The 16,361-nt window shown below is 42.9% G+C and overlaps 1 protein-coding gene across 1 annotated transcript in view; it reads left to right on the plus strand.

Moving 5' to 3' along the window:
- The window catches only part of MIS18A (MIS18 kinetochore protein A), a 234,974-nt gene extending 226,961 nt beyond the window's left edge, over positions 1-8,013 (plus strand). The window contains exon 5 of the mRNA XM_044071431.1: positions 7,526-8,013. Coding sequence (XP_043927366.1) covers positions 7,526-7,621 — 96 coding nt within the window. The 3' untranslated portion in view covers positions 7,622-8,013. The remainder of the gene's footprint in view (positions 1-7,525) is intronic.
- The last annotated feature ends 8,348 nt before the right edge of the window (positions 8,014-16,361 follow it).

Genomic DNA, 16,361 nt, shown 5'->3' on the forward strand with positions numbered 1-16,361 from the left:
ACCTCTGGGAGTCTCTCACAGACTAGCAGTGAAGAACTATGCCTCAAGTCTTGGGTCATATACATTTGCATGACCCTAGTGTTTACAGATTTCTGATGCCTTAAGGTGATTTAAAAGTTTTGTGATGTGTCAGTGAAAAGTGCCAGGTGCTTCTGGGCTTATAAAATGAGCTATTGGCTACATTTTGCAGATAAATCAAAATCCCATTTGCAATGTGAGACAAAGCTAATCATAGGTTCATAGGTTCATACTAGGCTATCTGCCCTAGGGCATTTATAAGCCTAGCCAGAGTGTGTTTGGCTTTCGCCACCCATTTTAAATTAATTTTGCTATGCCCTTTTTCGAGGTTAGTATACTGTGCCTCTGTCAAACAGTGACAGAAGTGATACCCGGGGTAAACCTACTATCTCCCATCCACTCATCAAGATTCCTGTTGAAGAGAGTCAATGAGGGACTCTGCCTAACCTGGACTGGGATTTTATTCCAGAGTGAAGGGAGCCTCTGGGTTATGAATCTGTCCCTCCAGCATGTCCTATTTATTTCATTGCTGAGGTTCAAGTCTCTCGAGCGCGCAGCTCGATGGGATTTGGATTTTCTGAGGTGCAGCATGTCCATTAATTCCGGGTTGGACATGGCTTTATACGTCAGGCACAGATCGCCTCTGAGCAGGCGGTATGCCACTGAGTAGAGCTGGAGTTTCTTTAACCGGGCAGCATATGGCATCTGATTGAGCCCTTTGATCCTCTTGGTGAGGTACTTTTGGGGTCTTTCCAGTTGCTGCAGGTGTCTGGTAAGGTACATCCCAAAAGGGGCATTGTACTTGATTATGGGCCTGATGAGGGATGAGTAAAGAGGCACGATGACCTCCCCTGATCTAGATGTGAATCCCTTCATGATTAGGTGGGCTATATGAAATGTTTTTCTAACCACTTTGGCCACGTGGTTGTCAAATGAGAGATTGCTATCAACTTGGTTTCCCCAGGTCCCTAATTACTACTTCTGTGCTTAATGGATTACGACCTATGTGGTAATTTGTGGGCACTTTGTTTTTGCCAAAGGGGATGACTATACACTTTTTGGCGTTTAGCTTGAGGCCATGGCTCTGGCACCAGTTGTCTGTTTCTATGAGGCCCTTTTGGAGGATGTTTGTGTCGGCTGGAGAGTCGATTATGGCTCCCAGTTTGCAATCATCTGCGAACTTGGTCAGCCACAGTCCTAACGTGTTGGCCTGTACCTCCGAGAAATATATACGGAACAAGAGAGGTCCCAGGACTGAGCCTTGTGGGACGCCACTTGTAACTGGTTTGGAGTCTGACATGGCTCCAGCAATTCTAACCATGCGGGTTCTGTCCTTGAGCCAGTTTGCAACCCATCTAGTGACATAGGGGTTTATATTTAAGCTGGCGAGCTTATCTATAATGCCCGAGTGGGGTATTGTATCGAAGGCTTTTGCAAGGTCCAGTAGGCTGTGTGGACCACCTTCCCCTCGTCAATGGCCTTGGTGACTGTTTCAAAGAAATCAACCAGGTTTAAGAGGCAGGATCTGCCCTTAACAAAGCCGAACTGGGTAGGATCCAGTGTCTGTAGGTCCCCAATATCTTTGAGGTCCATGATGATCCTTTCCATAGCTTTGCAAACCAAGCTAGTCAGGCTTATGGGGCGATAGTTTCCAGGATCCGTTGAGGCACCACCTTTGTGGAGAGGGGACCACTGTTGCTGTATGCCACTCTTTGGGTACATATCCTGTAGTAAGGCTGAGATTGAACAGTAGTTTTATGTTTGGGTTTAGCTCTTCTTGGAGTTCATGTAGGACGCAGCCCGGGACACCGTCTGGTCCCATTGATGCTGTGTTTTTTGCTTTGGAGAGGGCGGCTCTTACCTGAGCATCTGAGATGTCAGGGGGGCAGCACTCTGCTGGGATAGATATTTGCCCTTTTGGTGGGGGGAGAAGTTTGCGCTGAACCTGTCAGCTAGGATGTTGGCAATGTCTGTGGGTTCGGTGTATTTTTTGTCATTTTGGACTAATTCTGAGCATATCTGGGAATTCCCACCCAGGTTCCTAACATAACTAAAGAAAGCCTTGTGATTATCCTTAGTGTCCTTTGCAATTTGTCTCTCGAAGCTGGCCTTAGACGATTTTATGAGTGCCCGTAGTTTTTTGCTAATACTGATCAGAGATGCCTTCCCTTTTTGGGATTTTGCTTTATCTTGTAGTAGCTTCCTCCTTCTATTGTATAGTTTGTTTATGGCTGGGGTCCACCAGACAGGACGTCTGCCTTTGGAGGATTGGGTCTTGGTTTTATTTGGGATTGCATGATCCATGCATTCCTGAAGGTGTTCATAGAATGCGTTTATAAAGGATTCTGCGGTCTGGGCCGTATTTTCCACAGGCCCGGGGGCTTTGAAGGATTCCACCTCGGTTTTGAGGAGTGTGAAATTTGCTTTAGAGAAGTTTTTCACTGTGGTTTTCTGGCAGGGGGTGGGGTCAGGATGTGAATATCCAGTGAGATTTGTTTATGGTCTGATCTTACCAGTGAGGGATACACTTCTGGTCTGGAGCATAGAGTCTCCATGTTGGTGATGATCAGGTCCAGTATGTTTTCCCCTCTTGCGGGAGTGGTAACAAGTAGTTCCATAGCATTTGAGTTTATCAATTCTAGGAACCTTTGGGCTAGGATGTTGAAGCTCGTGTAATGCTCCCAGTCTATGTTTGGGTAGTTGAAGTCACCCAGTATAATGGTGTTTGGAGAGACCTTCATATTTTCCAGTGTTCTCAGGAAGGCCGAGTGGGGTTCCTGGGTTTGGGAGGGTGGTCTGTAGCAGGCTATAAACTGGAAGGCAGTTTTACCCACTGTTAGTTGCACATGGATAGTCTCTGATGCTTCGTGCTGTGCCACTAACCTGGAGGTGTGAGTATCTTTGACGAATATTGATACTCCCCCTCCTTTTGTGGTTCGGTCCAAGTTTTGGGGCCGAAAAGCATGGTATGAGGTATAACCTGGTAGTGCTGGGGTGCTCTCGGGAGCCTTGAACCAGGTTTCTGTTACTGCACAGATATCAATGTTCTCCATGCTAAGGAGAGTTTTGAGTGCGTGCTTCTTGAGGTTTAGACTTCTGGCATTGAGTAGCATTACTCTTAGTTTCTTATCCCTTGCGATACCTATGGAGGTGGGTTTGTCTTTTGAGCCTTGCCTAAAAAGGCACTATGGGGGTAGCAAGAGCCTTTGCCAATATCCGAAAGCCTAGGGGTGACAGGTGCAAGCCGTCCCTAGTGAAGCATCGTGGCTTGTCGAGCATGTCATCCCAGGCTGACAGGCATTGTATCCCCTTTGAATGACACCAATACTTAAGCCAATTGTTGAAATTGATCATCTTGTCTTCATATTGTGGCATCATTCTTGGTGAGGGTAAGATGCTACTCAAGGTCAGGGTCATACCGGCCTGGGCTACATGCTCAGAAAGCTCCTCTGTCTCTTTTCATGTAGTCCAGGGAGGTACGTCTCAGGTCATTCACACCAGCATGGACAATGACTGAGTCATATTTGTACTTGCCTTGGAGTGACCTGAGTGCTTGTGTTATGTGGTGGATCCTAGCACCTGACAGGCAGCTCACCGTGACCTTCTTGTTCAGCCTGGTGAGCGGGACGTCAGTGTGCCTGACGATAGAGTCACTTATCACAAGTGTATCAGGTGTGTTGTTTAGCCTTAAGGGCTGTGACTGTTCGGCACACTGACTTTGTGAGCTATGTGTTGCAAATGTTTTGTTTTGGGGTAGTGGTTGCTTGGGTGTCTGCTTTCGAGGTCTCTGCTGCTTAGGCAGATTTTTATTTAGAGCCTCCGAGTATGTTTTTGTGTGTTTGTGTTTGGTTTGCTGTCGTGGTAGGTCTGTGTGAGACTGGAATTGTAGTGTGTGTGGTTTCCTTCTCCTCCTGACTGGTTACGCCAGTACTGAGTTTTGAGAGCTTAGCCTCCAGTTTGGCTATATGGTTGCATCTCTCACATGTGTTGGAATTTGTTGGGAGGAGGAGAGGGTTGTCTGTGTACATGAGGCAGTTGTAACATTACCTCAAGATTCCCAGATTCACCAGCTTGACCGGAGAGGAGATTGACAGCTGACCTTTGGACATGCTAGAATAGTATTGGGAATTCCTTTATAATTGAGAAAAAGGGCCAATGGGGAACAAGGTACTCAAGGGGAGTTTGTGAGGGTGTAGTGCTTTTAATTTTTTAGTGCTGACTTAGTGAGCAAGTGCCAGGTAACTTAAATGCAATGTGTTACAGGTAACTTAAATACAAAAACGACAGACAGTAACTTTCTTTCAAGTGAAACAAGGAAATAAGTACAGTAAGCAATGCAGATATTACTAGGGATCCACAGAAGAGCTGAAAAGCCGCGTTTTAGGTGGAATTAGCGTTTCAGGGAAATAAGCATACAAACAAAGCTAGATTCAGCAGGCCTGGATCTAGTCTATGCTACAGCAAACAAGGTGTACCAATTTCAGTAAGAAACTGTTCAAATATGCAGGCACTATAAGCCTTTAACCAGAAATTCCCAGCTCAGAAGGGCAGAGTCCAGCCTCTCCTCCCACAAGAGTGCAGACCACGAACCTTCTTAATGTGAAATAACTGGCCTGACGCCCAAGTGCTTAAACCAGAACTATTAACTTTTAGAATAACAGACACTGAGCCCTCAATCAGCAGTTCCCAACTTAGAAGGATGTAAGCTACCTATCCTGCTACCACAGTGCAGGCCGCAAATCTTCCTAATGTAAAGCAACTGGTCTGAAGCCCTAGTCCGTAATCCAAAAGACTTAGAATGATAGCTACACTTTAATCAAGTTACTACCAAGCAGTAATAAATACAACTGAATACCTTAAAGAATGCCTGGATTAGTGCTCAAGTTATACAAACAAAGCTAGATTCAGCAGGCCTGGATCTAGTCTATGCTACAGCAAACAAGGTGTACCAATTTCAGTAAGAAGCAGTTCAAATATGCAGGCACTATAAGCCTTTAACCAGAAATTCCCAGCTCAGAAGGGCAGAGTCCAGCCTCTCCTCCCACAAGAGTGCAGACCACGAACCCTCTTAATGTAAAATAACTGGCCTGAAGCCCAAGTGCTTAATCCAGAATTAATACACTTTTAGAATAACAGACACTGAGCCCTCAATCAGCAGTTCCCAACTTAGGATGTAAGCTACCTGTTCTGCCACTACAGTGCATACCACAAACCCTCTTAATGTAAAACAACTGGTCTGAAGCCCAAGTGCTTAAACTAAAAGGCTTAGAATGAGTTACACCAAGCAGTAATAAATACAATTGAGTACTTTTAAGATGATGCAAAAGCAAAATAAGGTAGGAAGAAACACAAATAGTAAAAGCAGATCATTTTTTTTTTAAGTGGAAAGAGAGAAAGGAGTAGCAGAAACTAAGCTGATTGGCCTTCTCAAATGTTCTCCCTGTACTGGGTAGAATGAGGTAATGACACTAGACTAGGAGGAGGGTCCCAGATCAAATTTACGCTAGGGGCGGGCAACTGCAAAGCCACCAACTATAAAAACACTATATCAACAGGGAGGGAGGCTGGGAAACAAACTGCAGAAATGTTTCTCATAGCTGAAAAGCAGCAGTGAGCCTTTAAATGAAAGTTTTAAACCGCTAAAGGAGCCTCTAGAAATGAGAGTTTAACTGCAACAAGTTATCAGAAACAAACAACCCAACAGATGCTTAATAAAAGTGGACAATTTCCAGTTAATACCTCACACACAGTGAAACTAGCTAGAAAAATGCACAGTACACAAAGTGCTATAAATAACAAAGAAAGAACAAAATAAACAAAAAAACAGGATACTTAACGATATATATTATAGTTTTGAGTTTCCTCAGTGTCCTTCCTTCGATCAGCTCAGTGTGAAATGCTAGCTGACTTTATTTTCTGAGTTGAAGGCAAACAGTTTAAATGTAGGTACTACCCATTTATTTTCTGAGTTGAAGGCAAACAGTTTAAATGTAGGTACTACCCATTTAGATGACTAATTAAAAAAACAGAGCTCTGTATAGCAGTATGTCAGGCTTAAAGATTGGAACTTTTGCAGCATAATGTGCAGACCTGTATTTTGAAACTTCACTTTTTCTTTACTAACCTGTTGCAAGAATTACTTTTTTAAGCTTTGGTATAATGTTTGGAAACAGTTAAGTATTTGTGGAAGTAATTCTGTATGGTGGTTCTGTTAAGGTTTCTGGGTCTCATCTTGATCTTGTAAAAGTGTCTTTGTGGAGTTTCTATGTTCTTTCCATGCCTGCATGGATTTTCTTTCGCTTCTCTGCTACCTCTCCATATACACAAACAATGTTGTGTGATTAAAGTGTCTGTAGATGTTATATTTATCCTTGTGGTCGATTTGTGACTGAAAAGAGTCCGGTAAGGACCAGTTCACCTCTCTGGCTAACAAGCAAGTTAAACTCTGTGACCTTACTTGAATTGAAGATGATGTGGAAATGATCTCAAAAATCTTTCAGCGAATGCTCAAGTCTATCAGATGCACCTGCTAATGTTCTGCAGTAATAATAACATCCTAGCTTGATATAATTGCATCATTGTTGGGACAAGCATTCATTAGGCTTAAATGAGTAAATATAAAGCAAATACATTAATTGCCAGCCTGTTAAACTAACATTTTGTCAAAAAACAAAGTTATGTTTTGAGAACTTTAAGGAAAAAAGCTGACTGTGTGGCCTCTGGAGACCAGATGGCTTGGAACGTGGCCATTCAAAGTGGGGGGGGGGGGGAGTGATGGATGTGCTAGTGTCATTGCAACTAGCTTCTCCAGGCTACTGCTGCAGGATGTGGTGACTTCTGCCACCCGGTCCTCAGTTCTGCATTGTGTCCTCACTCCATGAATGTAGAAATTTCACCACAAGGTTAACACCAAAGAAGTTTGGAGCCCACCTGGAGAAAAGGACATGTCTGGGATTGTCTAAGGAGCGAATGAGGGATCCACAGGGGGCAGATGGGATGTGTGGAAACATAACTGGAGAGTTATCAGCAGGGCTGGGGAGAAGAAAGTAGTAGTTGCATATGGGAATTAGTCTTAACAGTCCAAATCATGTGACAATATCTGCATTACAGCTGTTCCTGTAATAGTGATGTGCAGTAAATTGTTTATGAAAATTATAATTTTGTCCTCTACCTCATCCAACATCTGTGTCTTCTAGCTCCGTTTTTTTGGAGCAGCTTTTACATTTTGCTTTGGAACTCTTTAAGGTCCTGGTTGTAACTCTGAGTAGTCATAAGATTACAGAAATGTTTATTTTTATGAAAAGGTTAGTGTCAGCCTTTACGTGGAACCTTTATTTGCACAAACTTCATAAATGTTTGAGTCTCACTCTCTCAAAGTTGAATATCATGCATTGTTAAATACATTATCATATTTTAATGTCGCTTTTCATAAACTGTAATCCTTACTCCTCTCATCGTGAAAAAAACATTTTTATCTTTGCTCTGTTTGGCTTTTTTTTTTCTTCAGACAAAAGCAGTGGTGGAAATAATGGAGAAGAAAGTTACAGCACTGGAAGCAAAGCTTAAAATCCTAGCATATCAATCCTTAGAGACTGAGAAATGAGGACTGCAGTTTTGGTGAAAGAAAGTGGCCATGTTAAAGATTATTTAAGGTTTTACAGTGACGTTGCAGGTGTTGCTTTCATTCTGATATACTTCTGAGTGGTGCATGGGTTTTAAGCATTTGATAAAAATGTTCTTTAACTTTGTTAAAAAGTAGTAATAGCGGTTACAAGAAAAGTGTTACATTGAGTACCATGTTCCTAGAGTCCTCAATATTGTCATGATATCACCTATTTGTACCCAGTGTTTACTGAAAATCAAAGGTAATATGACCCTTTATTCCCAGAATCCTGGGATTTCTGTTATGCTCAGTGATTGTAATTACTGTCTTAGTAAGAACTGCATTAGAATTATGGCTGAAGAAGTTAAAATAAAACCTTGATTTCCAGAATACTGAAATGTTTCAGCATTTTATAGTGAAGTTACTGTGTAGTATTTCCACCATCATTTTTACTTAATCATTGTCTGACATTTTGCCATCTGGCAGTATGCCCTTACTGTCCTGGTACCATTGCCTTTTTTTTTTACACCTTTATTGAATTATCCAGTTGTGACATAGGCAAATGTACATTTATATAAAAGCAGTCAAACTGTATTAACAAGCTCACGTTTAAAAACATACTTCACATATATTGCTATATATCCTATAACCTAAGCAACATTACATAAATTATTCAATTTCTTTCCCCTTTTTTTAAAGAAAAAACATCTTTATTAAACCATCACTTACGATATAGGCAATCATACATTTATATAAATGAAAACCATCCACACCAACACAATTCTAGTTGCTAGCATTTTACATCACAAACCATACTGACACACACCCAGTTGCAATCATACATTTATATAAATGAAAACCATCCACACCAACACAATCCTAGTTGCAAGCATTTTACATCACAAACCATACTGACACACACTCAGTTGCAGACATTATAAATAGCTTATAATATACCCAATCATTTTCAGTAAAACATTGCGTAGCTCATTTAAGTCCTGCTTTCTTTTAAACCACATACCTCTCCTGTATGTATTGTTCCCACAATTCCCATGTTTTCCTACATAGTTTGCTCTTCCCCTTTTCTAACAATCTCAATTCCAGTTTTTATCTCTGTTACTATATTCACTACTTATGGTGTGGATGGTTTAGATTTTGATTTCCATTTTGTGGTAATTGCTTTTGGCAGCCACCATAATTAGACACAGCAAGGCCTTACCATGTCCTGGCACCATTGCTTTCACTCGTGTCAGTGTTCCATTAGTCTGTGGCACTCGTGTTTATCCCTCCCATATACTGACATGCTATGCATATGTTCTACATCCATCTGCAGTACATACATTTATTAATCAACTGAATTAATTTTTTCCTGAGGACCCTTTTTGGATAGTATTAGCATTTTTGTCACTGCTGCTAGTACCACTGCATCTATATTCTTTTGGCACTTAGCTTCTGTTATGGCTTCTTATTCAGAGAGCGAGAGTACCAATACAGTATAGAGAGCGAGAGTACCAATACAGTATAGAGAGCGAGAGTACCAATACAGTATAGAGAGCGAGAGTACCAATACAGTATAGAGAGCGAGAGCACCAATACAGTATAGAGAGCAGGAGTACCAATACAGTATAGAGAGCAGGAGTACCAATACAGTATAGAGAGCAGGAGTACCAATACAGTATAGTCGCCGTGCTGGATTGTCCTTGACATCCCATGTGATCCAGCTTAATTTCACTATTTGTCTGGCATTGAAGTACTTCACAGTGCTTTAACCTTCTTTAAATTGGCTTGATTTAAATATGGGGAATGGAGATTTGGTGGGTGTAACGGAACTATTGACACCATTTGATATTCTACATCATCTGGATTTTAATGTGTAGTCGAAACAGGTTTTCTGTTTAGTCTATGTAAAGAAATGTTTATGGTAAACTGAAGCAACTTATTTTCTTAGGCCTATGACTGTTATGACTAATATGTCCTAGACTGTAAGATCTGCAGGCTGTAGGAGTTATGCCGACTTGTAATATGGGACCATAATCACTAGATGAAGACTGTCATTGCTGTATGTTTGTGATCCCTTGTTCTTAATTATGATTTTTATATACGGTCCGTTATCTTATTAATAAAGGAGGGGCTGCCCAGCCTATTTGAATGCTAAAATGTGGTTCCAGTTTCTCAGAATAATCAGACATTTTTTTTTTGATGTTTGAGAACAAGTTGCAGACATGATCAGCAGTCATAATATCCAAATTGGTGGAGTGAATCCAACAAAAATAACCACCTTAGCAACAATCACCAAGAAAGTGCATCTTAAAGAAAGAAGCTGCCAGAATACACACAAGAGTTCACTGTCATTTCTAAATGTGACAGTCACTCTGGGTATTTCAGACCGTATGCATTATTATCTGTAATTTAGCCACAAAATCGTATTGCATTACATTTACCAGAGGACAAGGAGGCGACAATATGCCTGCTTAGTCTGTCTTCCCTTAAAGTGAATTCTACCTTCTTTCCTGATGCGTTCCAAATTATGCATTTTAATATTCCTACTCCAGTCTTGACATCGTGTATTAGAATGTTTGCTTGATAGTAGGATGAGACCGCAAGTCTGCCTGCAAAAGAGATACCCCACTCAGATGTAATTTCCCCTTTTAGAGAAATGTTGTAGTACAAGTATTGGGTCTCAGCATGTTAAATAGCTAGTAGTGTATAGGCAGTATCCATCTACTTTATTACATGTTGGTGACTTTTTCTGTATGCACTTCTTCACAAACACATTACTTCTGTTTTGAACTCTGTGTATAGCATTCAGAGAGAGTTCTACTAATTCTGGTAACCATGTAAAATAGCACTTCACAACTTTTTGTTTTTAACATTTCTTACTTGGATTGCATGAAGTAGCTTTCTTCATTTACAGACCTTGTAAAGAAAGCCAAATGATCTGTGGGATAACATACATACTACAGAAAAGAACCACCTGAGGCCTTTCTGCTGCTTTATCCATGACACAGGATCTTGTCCTTCCAGTAGTCCACTTCAGCCATATATAGATGTTGGCATAGTCTTTGAAGCCTAGTTACTAAAATAAAATTTGGAGGTGAGAAGTTACTAACGTGGCTACATATTCTGCTCATGACAAGTGACATCAATGAGGACAACAGAGTTTATTCCTTTTTTTTTCCTTTACTCTTTCTGTTCAGTCCAACATTTCCTCCATTTGATAACATCCCTCACCCAACAGTAATCTATTAGTGCTGTGTGCTAGGATCTGTTTGTCATCATAGTCTGCAAGTCTGTCCTAGCGATAAAAGTAATATACCAGATGCATTCCCTGATTATAAAAGAACCACCACAAACTGCTATTTAGCCTTTTTTAAAACTCACTTCCAGCACTTGTGCAGAAGTGCATGATTAATAAGACATTTTTATACTAGACTGCGATGGTGGTGCTGCGGTAGCGCTGTCTCCTCACAGTAAGATGTCCTGTTCGATTCCCAGCTAGAGCGTCTTCTCTGTGGAGACATGCGTGAATGGGCATACCTTCGTTGAAGGTTGTGCGTCAGGGCCGGCAACTCAGCATGTACAAATCTACTGCCTATCATTAGCGGACCGGAGTTCCGCTGTGGCGACCCCTAACTGGGAAAAGCCGAAAGACACAACAACAACAGTCAAATTCTGATGAGATGAATTTTCATTAAAAATGATGCTATATTTATTTAAAAAAACTTATGGAGTGTTTTTAGTCTCTTTCATCTTGTGATTGATGCAGTTTCTTCATTTAGAGACCTTTTAGTGTGTTGTAGATGTTTTTAGCCTCTGTGTGTGTGTGCTGTTTGATTTACATAGCTATTGGTAATAGAGCTTTTTAGACATGCACAAATTAAGGGCATAAAACTCTTAATGCACACACTGTTTTATTTGTTTTGGGGAGGATCTGTAAAGAAAAATGTGAAATTTGAGAATTATTTAATCCCCAAATTCTTAAGGACCGAAAAACAATTTTTGCACATTTTTAAAGGCAGCTATGTTTCTTTCTCAGGTATCATTTCAAGGTTGAACCCAGTTAGACCAAAAGACTGAGGCCGAGTCTCTTGACTCCTCAAAACCTAGGATAAATGCCAAGTGCTGAGAATAAAGAAAAAAAAATAAAACGTGGAGGCAACAGAAGTAACGCTTATAAACAATTTATTTCCTATTCGTAAGAAATGTGTGGTGGCAAATTCATCTGCAGCTATTCCTACCCCTTCTCCTGGAGATTCCAGGTTAACTGTAATTTTCTTCCCCTTGGCTAATGAGACATAGTGTATTCTCTTGTAACATATTCAGAGTTTAGAAAGCTACCGTTTAAGAGGTCTGTGCAGTCTTTTTATGACCACTCTGTCATTGTGAACAGACTGTTGGAAGATGGTGAGGGCTTTATTAAACCTGTAACAAAATATTTTTTGCTGCTGCTTCTGATACCAAGGTGAATAGAGGTAACTGTTCCTGCCCTCCTTTTCTGCCTTTTCACTCCAGTTCTCCTGTCTGACCCGTTTGAGAGTTGATTCAATCTGTCTCTTCTGAAGTGAGGCTGGAAGAGGTAGGATTCCCTTTTGGAGTCTTGTACCCCTTATCCTACCAGTAAGGATGGCATCAATTCCCTACCATCCCTCCTAACTGACCCAGAGTTTAGAGAGATGCTTGCAATGATAGAGAGTGGGGATATCCCACAGACCCTGGGGCTCTTCCTGAGAGAATCCTAAACAATGCCTTTTGGAGCTCCCCAGCCATCCTTGACCTTAAGGGAAGAGCGAGCCCAGTGTTTTTTTTTTTTGTTGACTCTTGTTCCATGCTGTCAGTCATCAGTCATCAGCATCCTATTCATTCCTTTCTCATCCAACCAGACAAGGCTTGACCAGGAAGGACCCTTATTTAGACAGCCATAAGGGGTAGTTTGAGATTTTTGCTCTTTTGGAAGCACACACTTGGAGATGCCCTGGAGGGGGAGGGACGTGTAGTGGGCTGACCTTGGAGGATGTCCCTTGACTTTGTGTAAGTTGCATTCTGTCCAGGCATCCCTGCACCATCTCTCAAAGCATGTGTAATGGCATTTCCCATCTTTGCAGGGGTGATTACAGCACCTAGTATGCCCTTGGATGTGTGCAGCCCTCACCATCTTGCACACGATACAAGTGGGCCATGTCCCTTCACTTCTCTCTCTCTCTCTGTGTGGCTAGGGCCACACCAATTGAACCTCAGATGCCTGAGTCACAATCTTGAGAAGAGCCAAGTGTTGCATCACGTGTTTGAGAAAGGTTAGACAAGATCATCTGGGCTCCCAAAGATTGTATATGCTTTCTTGGGGGCAGATGGACATTCTTGGGAAGTGTATTTACATGACCTCTTCAGTCCCAGTGAGGACAGTAAAATGTCTATCACGTCGCTTATTGTTTCAGTGGCAGCTGGCAGATAAGGTCTGATGGCTCATTCATTTTCTAGAGAAGTTTGCCTGAAGGAGACCTCAAGATCAAGATGTCCTTCTGTTCCAGTGTTGCAGTATTCTACATATGGGTTTACTCCTCTTGTCTCATGGCCAGTATACAAAAGTTTTCAGTCCTTCTGAGGTGTGTAGAACGTCTGACATGGCTGAGGGAAACGTGGGCCATAAACGTGACGTCTGCACACACCAGCCCTCAGAACGTCTCAGCCACAAGTCGTACACCAGGTGATGTTCTTCGTGTTTCACCTGTGGGTTATCCCTGCTGTGGTAGCCCTCGACCGGCCCGAATACCAGAGTCAAATTTTTTTGCGTCTTGCTGTTGTCTGTAGTCTGACATCAGGTCATCAGTGCTGTAAAGCAAGGCAGCTAACATCATTACACCAGTCTTTCATGCCGTGGAGCCCGTAGCAGAAGGAGTTCACACAAGTACCAGTCAGTCGCTACCAGAAGTTGAATTTCAGCTGAAAATGTCTAAAGGTAAGTACCCAGTTGGGGATCCTTTTTTCTTGCACTAACCGATGTCCAAAACATTTAACAATCGTCTCGCCTGTGGAAAGCAGATCCCACACAGAGACTTCCATTGTTACTGTGTTACTTGTTTAGGTCCAGGCCATGATGTCCCCTGTTGCCAGTTCTGTGCCCTCTTTTATGTGAGAACCATTTGCCGTAGAGCTCTTTTTATAGACCGTTATTTTCGTGTTCCATCTTCGCATTCTGATATGGCATCCGTCAGCCAACAATCTGTGGACATTCCGAAAAAACATAAAGAGATAAGGATAGAGGGAAAAAAGCAGAAGAGGTGCTTAAAAAGGAAGACAAAGCAAAATCTATGCAAACAGTAAAAGATTTCTTTCAAGTTCAACCTCCCAGATTCAGGAGGAACTTTCCCCTCTAAGCACTGGGCCTTCCCTGCCTCAAGCAGATAGGGCCAAGGTAAGCTTCACAGGGACAGACCCTCCAGGCCGCTATCCCAGGGCTAGCAGAGAAGCAAACAATGGACCTCCAGGCCGCTATCCCCGGGCTAGCAGAGAAGCAAACAATGGACCACTTCTGTCACTAAGGCAGGGAACTTTAAGCCAACCTTTTATGGCAAACACACTGACTGACCCCCCCCCCCTTCTGCCCTCCCGTCACTCACCAAAAACTAGGAGGAAGGCTCTCCCTCTTCAAAGACAATTGGCGTTCTGTAACAAAGGACCAATGGGTCTTTAAGATCATTTCTCAGGGACACAAATTCTCTTTCAGCAAACTCCCAATTCCAAGAGGGTACCCAGACTTACCTCCAAACCAGTGGGCAGAGGCATTGAAACAGGTCCAGACTCTCGTATCAGAGGGGGCTGTAGAACCTGTCCCCTCAGAACAAACCGGCAAAAGCTTTTATTCCAGACTATTCCTTGTTCCCAGAAAAGAGGGCACTTGGCCCCCCCATCCTGGATCTATCCATTCTGAACATCTCTCTGGTGGTTCCCCAGATTCAAAATGCTAACTTTGCAGCAGCTGCTGCCTATGCTTACAAAAAATGCCTGGCTAGTGACCCTAGACCTAAAAAATGCCTACCTCCACATCTCCATCAGCGAATTGTGCAGAAAATTCCTGCGCTTCAAAGAAGACTTACAACACTTTCAGTTCTCTGTGCTGCCCTTTGGCTTATCTACTGCTCCCAGAATATTCAACAAATGCTTGGCCCCGGCCATAGCATTCTGCAGGCAGAGAAGCATACAGATGTACCCTTACCTGGACGACTGCCTCATTCAGGCAGAGCGCAAAGAAAAGCTGCTCCAGGATCGTCTCTCTGTCAAATCTCTCTTAACCTCCTTAGGGTTCACCATCAATGAGAAGAAATCAAAACAAAACCCCACCAGGAAGATCATTTTCTTGGCAGCTGTGCTAGACACAGCATCCCAAATGGCCTTCCTATCCCCAGAAAAGCAGAGCTTCCTGCCTCTCTACTTTACCCAGCTGGCTTCCAGAAGTCACCTCACTGCAAGGAAGTTCCTCCAAGCCCTGGGATACATGGCATCTTGCATCCTTCTCATTCCGCTGACCAGGCTACACATGAGAAAATTCCAGTGGTACTTAAAGAATCTTTGGTGCCAGCACTCAATCCCTAGATACCTCTCTCCCTCTGATCCCATGTATAATGGCTGAGTTTCTCTGGTAGGCAGAGACCTGTGCCAGGAACCAGGGTCTTCCCTTCATCCACTGCCCTTCCTTTCAGACCATCACCACCGATGCCTCAGACATTGCTTGGGGCGCTCACCTAGGAGGCAGGTGCAGCCAAGGTCTTTGGGACGCCCAGTAACTTCACTTGCACATCAGTCAGAAAGAAATGATGGCAGTACAAAAGGCTCTGACATCCTTCAAACCCCATTTCAGGCCAGGGGTTCTCCTTATAAAAATAGACAACACCACAGTAATGTGGTACATCAACAAATGGGGGGGACCCAATTTTACCCCCTGTGCAGGTTAGCCTTGAGCCTCTGGCTTGCAACCACCTCCATGTGTCTACACCTAATTGCCCAATTCCTACGAGGGGTCAACAACACCCTGGCAGACCACCTAAGCAGAAACTTAATGGACCCCCATGAATGGCAGCTCCACAGGGAAATCTTTCTGCAAATCACTCAGGAGTGGGGGACTCCGGAAGTAGGTCTATTTGCCTCGCACCTCAACCACCAGCTGCAAAATTTCTGTACCAGGGAGTATCACCTCTCAGCATGGAAGGTGGATGCCTTGAACCTCCCCTGGAACACCCTCTTTGTTTATGCATTCCCTCCTCTGCCCCTTATTCCCAAGGTACTGATCAAAATAAGGGGGGAGAGACCAAAGGCCATCCTCATTGCTCTGGATTGGTCCAGACAGTATTGGTACCCCTTACTGTGCAGCCTGACCTTAGAGCCCCCCAAGCAGCTTCCCGTAATCTCAGACCTCTTGACCCAGGTGAGGGGGAATATACTGCACCCAGACTTACATACTCTCAACCTTTCAGCATGGCTTGTATGTTAAAGGCTAGCAAGGAGTCTCTGTTAAGCAAACAGGTCCTAGACATCATCACAGAGACGAGCAGGCCCAGCACCAGAAAATCATACACAGGGAAATGGAAAAAATTTTGCTCCTGGAACCAGTCCAAAGGGGCCAGTACCACCCATCCTTCCATCCCTCTTATCTTGGATTACCTAGCCGAGTTGCTTAATAGTGGCCTCTTTCTCCTCTATTAAAATCCATTCCTCAGCTGTTTTTGCCCATTACGAATTAGACCCACCC

Source organism: Protopterus annectens, chromosome 5.part0 (assembly GCF_019279795.1).
Source record: "Protopterus annectens isolate FY-2018-M chromosome 5.part0, PAN1.0, whole genome shotgun sequence".
In the NCBI taxonomy this organism is placed as follows: Eukaryota; Metazoa; Chordata; order Ceratodontiformes; family Protopteridae; genus Protopterus; species Protopterus annectens.